Source organism: Orussus abietinus, unplaced genomic scaffold (genome assembly GCF_000612105.2).
Source record: "Orussus abietinus isolate OABI.00-Male unplaced genomic scaffold, Oabi_2.0 scaffold244, whole genome shotgun sequence".
Lineage (NCBI taxonomy): Eukaryota > Metazoa > Arthropoda > Insecta > Hymenoptera > Orussidae > Orussus > Orussus abietinus.
The window spans coordinates 1-7,965 of record NW_019394567.1 but is presented as its reverse complement, the minus strand read 5'-3'; the positions used below and the strand labels follow the sequence as shown (position 1 = coordinate 7,965).

Below are 7,965 nucleotides of genomic sequence, written 5' to 3'. Positions count from 1 at the left end.
CATGTCTACAATGTACACTGGGAGACTTCAATGCCCTCCCATTCTGCACAGGCGATGTCGTATCTGCAGGGGAGGCATTCATGTCCACAATGTACATTGGGAGACTTCAATGCCCTCCCATCCTGCACAGGCGATGTCGTAACTGCAGGGGAGGCATTCATGTCTACAATGTACACTGGGAGACTTCAATGCCCTCCCATTCTGCACAGGCGATGTCGTATCTGCAGAGGAGGCATTCATGTCCACAGTGTGCACTGGGAGACATCAATGCCCTCCCATCCTGCACAGGCGATGTCGTACCTGGAGGGGAGGCATTCATGTCCACATTGTACACTGGGAGACATCAATGCCCTCCCATCCTGCACAGGCGATGTCGTATCAGAACGAATCTCAAATATGGTTTTTTGTATATTAGTAGAATTTGTTTTTACCCACAGTGATTAATATCGACTTGTTTCACGTCATCATATAATTTTGATATTGGCGCGAAACGCAACCGGTCATTATCTACAAAGCTTAGCCTGGATAAAAAAAGGTTTTTTTCTTGAATTCCATGTTTTCAACAATGTTAATAATTATTTCTTTCAGGGTGACTCTGGTGGGCCTTTGTTACATCAACTAGAAAATGGAAGATGGGTCAACATTGGCATTGTTTCTTGGGGAATCCGATGCGGGGAACCTGGACATCCTGGTGTCTATACTCGCGTCAACTCTTATCTCGATTGGATTTTCGCAAACGCCATGTTTTGAACATGTAGTGATTAGAAAATGTTGATATTTAAGTGTCGAATGTCCGCAGCTTTTCCCTTTTTCGAAAACTAATTTATCATTTCAATAACTATATTTGATGTTTCATCGAAAATAGTTGAAATATAAAAAGAGTTTCTTTGGACGGAGGATTTTGTAATGTTGTCGAGGTTCACGTTCATGATGACGATGTTGACAATGATAACGATGATGGTGATAATAATTGTTATGGTCTTACAAAATATTTTTCCGCTTGTGGTCTTTAAATTCAGGATTTTATGATGATGATGATGTCGATGTTGACGTTTATGATGAAGATGTTAACAGTAATAACGATGACAATGATGTTGATAATGATTGTAATGATATAACAAAATATTTCTCCTCTCGTAGTCTTTAAATTGAGGATTTCATGATGATGGTGATGATGATAATAATGTCGATGTTGACAATTACAACGATGGTGATGATGACGATGACAATGATGTTGATAATAATTGTAATGTTTTTGCTAAATATTTTTCCGCTTGTGGTCTTTAAATTGAGGATTTCATGATGATGATGTCTATGTTGACGTTCATGACGAAGATGTTGACAGTGACAACGATGATGGTGATGACGATGACGATGACGATGATGTTGATAATGATTGTAATGATTTAACAAAATGTTTTTCCGCTTGTGGTCTCTAAATTGAAGATTTCAGGACAACGATGATGATGTTGATGTTGATGTTCATGTCGAAGATGTTAACAATAATAACGATGATGGTGATGACGATGACGATGATGTTGATAATGATTGTAATGATTTAACAAAATGTTTTTCCGCTTGTGGTCTCTAAATTGAAGATTTCAGGATAACGATGATGATGTTGATGTTGATGTTCATGTCGAAGATGTTACCAATAATAACGATGATGGTGATGACGATAACAATGACGTTGATAATAATTGTAATGGTTTAACAAAATGTTTTTCCGCTTGTGGTCTCTAAATTGAGGATTTCATGACAATGGTGATGTTGATGTTCACGCTGACAATGTTAATGATGATGACGATGACAATGACGATGATGTTGATGATGATATATATATATAGGTACAGCAATAGTCAAAAGCCAAAAGACGATCTTGAAAACGATTGAACTTTATTATTCGCAATATTGATTGGTACATCATTAAAAGAGCTTCTCAACCTTTACTCTTAGAGCGTGACGTCACTCACATATCCATTTTTAATATTTCCACACACACACACGCTCCCACTCACGCATATTCTTTTTACGCACACATTCGTCGCATTTTGAAAACGCGTGAGAGGCCCAGCCTCGACGACTATTGGACTATACATCGATCTATGATAAACATAACATTGTCTATTTGTATACATATACATATGTGCGTGTGTATATATATTTATGTATATAATTATATATAATTATATATATCTGTATTATTTTTTTTTATTCGGCTATGTGGCTAGCTTTACATAAATGCATACCTCGAAGGTACGCGCATCAAAGTAGTGATGAGTAAAATCAGGTTTCATCATGAAATCTTGATTTTCATATTGCAGAATGTGCAAGACCAAGGCCAAGATTACCATATTAAAGCCGTATGAAACTGGCGTCAAAGAGGTTTCATTTATGAAACATTCCATTGCCGTATGAAGGTTACGCGAAAGTAGCGTCAAAGAGGTTTCATTTATGAAACTTTCCATTACCGTATTAAGGCGATGTGAAAGTAGCGTCAAAGAGGTTTCATTTATGAAACTTTCAATTACCGTACGAAGGTTATGCGAAAATAGCGACAAAGAGGTTTCATTTATGAAACTTTCCATTACCGTATTCAGGCGACGTGAAAGTAGGGTCAAACAGGTTCCATTTATGAAACTTTCCATTACTATATTCAGACGACGTGAAAGTAGGTTCGAAGAGGTTTCATTTATGAAACATTCTATTACCGTATGAATGTTATGCGAAAGTAGCGTCAAAGAGGTTTCATTTATGAAATCTTTCGTTGAACTGGGTGTACCGAATCGATTTAAACTTTACCATATAAATGTGGAGGCTGTAAGGAAGGTCCTGACGCCCATGAAATCTCAATTTTTGAAAAATTTGTTTATACACACTTTCATAATTTTTAATAAAAAATGAAATTTCAGGGATGTTAAGACCTTCCTTATAGTCTCCTCGTCCATTATCGTCGAAGGGAGTAGTCGTTCGGTTTACTCGTCGCGAATCCCAAAAAAGTGATTTTTAATCGATTGAAGTGTTTTGAAATAGCGACAAAAAAATTTGTATGAACATCTTAACGTTAAGTTGATGAAATTATTGAGTTTAACTTTACATTCCTTAAATATTCTCTAAACACTCTACTGTCCCTCTACCATCGTGGGTCCGGAATGGCGTCTCCATTACGGCATAAAAAATCACGAATAAATGAAATTTATGAAACTTATGAAAATTGTGAAGTTTATAAAATTATTGAGTTTAACTTCAATTTATTTATGATTATTCTACTGCCCCTTCACCACTGCGGTCCCGAAACGGCGTTCCTATCACTGCATGAAAAATCATAAAACCATGAAATTTATGAAATTATTGAGTTTTGCTTCAATTTCTTTAAAAATATTCTACTGCCCCTTTTCCGTCGCGATCTCGGAACATAAAAGCTAAAGTTTCAGATAATTCGGTGCACCCAGTTTGGAGAAAAGTTTCATAAATAATTTCATATCTTCTTATGTATATATCACACTTTCATATCACCTTAATAGTCTTGGTCTTGCATTTACTCATCACCACACCATAGTCGTGAAAATCCCCCATGGGCGACGCCAACTTACGCTCCTAGTGTTTTTCTTTTTTTTTTTTATTTCCCAATATTAATGGCAAATATACTCCAAAAAGTTTGCATCGTTCGAACGTACATTTATTTATCTATATTGATAAATCGATGTGTCGCTTAATGTGGCTTCATGATGATAACGAATTGATGATAAGGAAAACTATTTTGCTGTCGTGGGTGGAATTTTTGCTTAGGTTGTTTCAGGGAAGGTTTTGTATATTTTGTTTATTAAGGCCTTTACAGATATCGCGTAAAACAACAATCATATAATTAACAGCAGGAAATGGATAGTTAGAATATGAAAGATGGCGTTCTATGTTCGGAGATTTCATTAAGATGAACATAATGAAATTGCAGGGCAGCAATTGTTTCAGGGAAGGTTTTGTATATTTTGTTTATTAAGGCCTTTACAGATATCGCGTAAAACAACAATCATATAATTAATAGCAGGAAGTGGATAATTAGAATGTAAAAGATGGCGTTCTATGTTCGGTGATTACATTAAGATGAACATAATGAAATTGCAGGAATTTCAGCGCGATATTACATGTTCGGATGTTTCATGAAATACTGCCCTATGAAATTGCAAAAATGCAACATGGCATTTCATGTTTGCAAATTTCATGAAGTACTAGCGAATGAAATTACAGGGAATTGAACACGACATTAAATGTTTGCAAATTTTATTAAGCACTGGCCAACGAAATTGGAGAAAATTTAATATGGTACTTTTTGTTCGCAAATTTCATTAAATACTACTCAATGAAATTGCAGAAAATGTAATATGGCATTTTTGTTCACTAATTTCATGAAGAACTGGACAATAAAATTGCAAGAAATTGAGTTCGACATGAAATGTTCGAAGGTTTCATTAAGTACTGGCCAATGAAATTAAAGAAAGTATAAAATGGCATTTTTTTGCTCGCAAATTTCATTAAGTACTGTCCAATGAAATTAAAGGAAGTATAAAATGGCATTTTTTTGCTCGCAAATTTCATTAAGTACTGTCCAATGAAATTAAAGGAAGTATAAAATGGCATTTTTTTGCTCGCAAATTTCATTAAGTAGTGTCCAATGAAATTAAAGGAAGTATAAAAAGCATTTTTTTGCTCGCAAATTTCATTAAGTACTGGACAATAAAATTGCAAGAAAGTGAGTACAACATTAAATGTCCGAAGATTTTATTAAGTACAGGCCGATGAAATTGCAAAAATGCAACATGGCATTTCATGTTTGCAAATTTCATGAAGTACTAGCGAATGAAATTACAGGGAATTGAATGCGACATTCCATGTTCAGAAATGTTATTAATTATTGGCAGGAAATGCAATGTGGCTAAGACCTAACTTCCGTTGAAGTGTTCATCGCGATATCTGAAAAGGCCTTAACGTCTCGAATGAATTTTTATCTCTTATCAACCCGCAAAGGCTCTTAGAGTCTTTTCTTTATGAAAAAGTGAAGAGCTCCTGATTACAATAAATATTCATAAGAATAGTTTAACAGTCCCGATGTTCATTTTTGTAGCCAAATTAAGGGAAGTGTCACTTAATGTCAGTGTCATGTCAAGAGGCGTCACATTAATACGTCGCGACGATGACGGATCATCAATCATCAATCATCGATTATCAATTATCGATTATCGATTATCGAATCGTTACTTACAAGTCTAATGACGTCAGGCGTAACCGCGAAGTATGGATATGAAACTTCGTCCTGAACTTCGCCTTAATCGAAGTTTACAGTCATACCTTACTTGATAACGATTAAAACGCCCTTAAGTACTGCAGTCAGATTTAAGTATGAACTCGATGTTCATTTCTTCCTAATCTTTCGGCTTGGAATCTTTCATCTTTTCGACATATGAACGAAATTCATTAATGCGTGCAGGCAACATTGGACCAAACGTCGGACGCCTTTAGAGGCGAAAGGATTAAGGGGATGTTAAAGTGGCGTCAAAGAGTTCATGAAACGTTCATGAAACTTTTCATCAAACTGGGTATACCGAATTGTTCCAAGGTTTGAAATATAAATGTGGAGGGTACAAGGCAGGTCCTGACACTTATGAAATTTCATTTTTTAAAATGTGTTCATAGATATTTTTATTTGGGTATACTGAATCGTTTCCAGCTTTGAAATATAAATATGGAGGGTACAAGGAAGGTCCTGACACTTATGAAATTTCATTTTTAAAAAATGTTCATAGATATTTTTGAAATTGCAGAACGCCTTTAGCAGACAAAGGGTTAAGGGGATGTTAAAGTGGCGTCAAAGAGTTCATGAAACGTTCATGAAACTTTTCTCCGAACTGGGTATACTGAATTGTTTCAGGCTTTGAAATAAAAATATGGAGGGTACAAGGAAGGTCCTCACACTTATGAAATTTCATTTTTTTAAATTTGTTCATAGATATTTTTATTTGGGTATACTGAATCGTTTCAAACTTTGCAATATAAATATGGAGAATACAGGAAAGATCCTGACACCCATGAAATTTCATTTTTTTTTATTTTTTATAAGAAAATGAAATTTAATGGGTGTCGGTATCTTCCTTATAGCCTCCATATTCACGTTGTAAAGATGTAAAGGATTCAAAACATCCAGTTCATAGAAAAATTTCATAAATTGACTCCTCAGTTTCCACTTTCACATCCCCTTAAGGTCTCGTATATGAAACATTTCTCCGAATTGGATGTACCAAATCGTTTTAAACTTGACAACGTGAATATGGAGTCTACAAAGAAGGTCCCGACACCCATTAAACTCCATTTTTTAATAACAAATTATGAAAATATTTGTGAAGAAATTTAAAAAAAATTCAGGACCTTCCTTATACCCTCCATATTNTATAAAAGAGTTAGAACATTATTTTAAATGTAAGTATACAGCATTACATGTAAAATGATAAACTTCGGGATGTCCTTATCACTGACAGACATGTCCTTACAGCGGCGCACTGTATAAAAGAGTTAGAACATTATTTTAAATGTAAGTATACAGCATTACATGTAAAATGATAAACTTCGGGATCTCCTTATCACTGACAGACATGTCCTTACAGCGGCGCACTGTATAAAAGCGTTAGTACATTATTTTAAATATAATTAAATGGCATTACATGTAAAATGATAAACTTCGGCATGTCCTTATCACTGACAGACATGTCCTTACAGTGGCACACTGTATAAAAGCGTTAGTAAATTGTTTTTAATATAATTAAATCGCATTACGTGTAAAATGATAAACTTCAGGTGTGTCCTTATTACTGACAGACATGTACTTACAACAGCGCACTGTATAAAGACTGTCGAACATGTTTCAGCAACAAAACCCTGGATATTAAAGTCAGACTGGGAGAATACGACTTCACGAAAGCAGACGAGACGAGAGCTTTGGACTTCAACGTAGTTGATATTCGGATCCATGAAGACTTCAACAGGAACACCTATGAACATGATATCGCCATTTTGAAGCTCCACAGACCAACAACTTTTAACACATACATTTGGCCTATTTGCCTTCCACCTGTTGGCCTCACTTTCGAAAACAAAAGTGCCATTGTCACCGGTTAGTTGGAAGTTTCAATATACAATTACGCTAAGAATTTGTGAAGGTCTTTAAGGTGGTTTGAAAGTGGCATCCGAGAAGTTCCAATTATAGCACTTTTATTCTAATTGAGGGTGCCAAATCGCTTCAAACTTTACAACGTGAATATTAAGGCCGTAGGAAAGGTCCCGACACCCATGAAAGTTGATTTTCGCAATTTTAAGGGTGTTTATAAGCAAATTATTATAAATTTGAAATTTCGTGGGTGTCAGGACCTTCCTTATGGCTTACATATTTATATTGTAAAGTTTAAATAGATTCAATACCGAAAATTTGGAGATAAGTTTCATGAACGAGAACTCTTCGACGTCATTTTAATATACCCTTAAGTATCATACACTTTCCGGTGCAATTCTGATCCAAAAGGATATAACTATTCCAGGCTGGGGCACGCAGTATTACGGGGGACCAGGTAGCACCATCCTGATGGAAGTGGCAGTCCCAATTTGGCCGCAGACCAGGTGCGCCCGAAGTTTCGTCCAGGATATTCCGCACACCTCCTTGTGCGCCGGAGCTTTCGAGGGCGGCCGAGATGCCTGTCAGGTGAGTGATTAAACAGTGATTAACGCAAGATGGAAACGAGGACCACATACGTGAGAAAGTTCTCCAAGCCCATAACAGGTGCTCCTGTATGGAGATGAATCGATTGCCTGCCCCCAGGCACCTTGGAACGTGGAAAATCCATAAATTAAACTTACACTGGGAGACATCAATGCCCTCCCATTCTGCACAGGCGATGTCGTATCTGCAGGGGAGGCATTCATGTC

The 7,965-nt window shown here is 36.1% G+C and overlaps 1 protein-coding gene across 1 annotated transcript in view; it reads left to right on the top strand.

Moving 5' to 3' along the window:
- The window catches only part of LOC105704271 (proclotting enzyme), a gene marked incomplete at its 3' end in the record, with an annotated part of 14,286 nt that extends 6,545 nt beyond the window's left edge, over positions 1-7,741 (top strand). Inside the window, exons 6-7 of the mRNA XM_023432726.1 lie at positions 6,915-7,159; positions 7,581-7,741. Of these exons, the coding sequence (XP_023288494.1) occupies positions 6,915-7,159; positions 7,581-7,741 (406 nt within the window). The remainder of the gene's footprint in view (positions 1-6,914; positions 7,160-7,580) is intronic.
- Between the last annotated feature and the right edge of the window lie 224 nt (positions 7,742-7,965).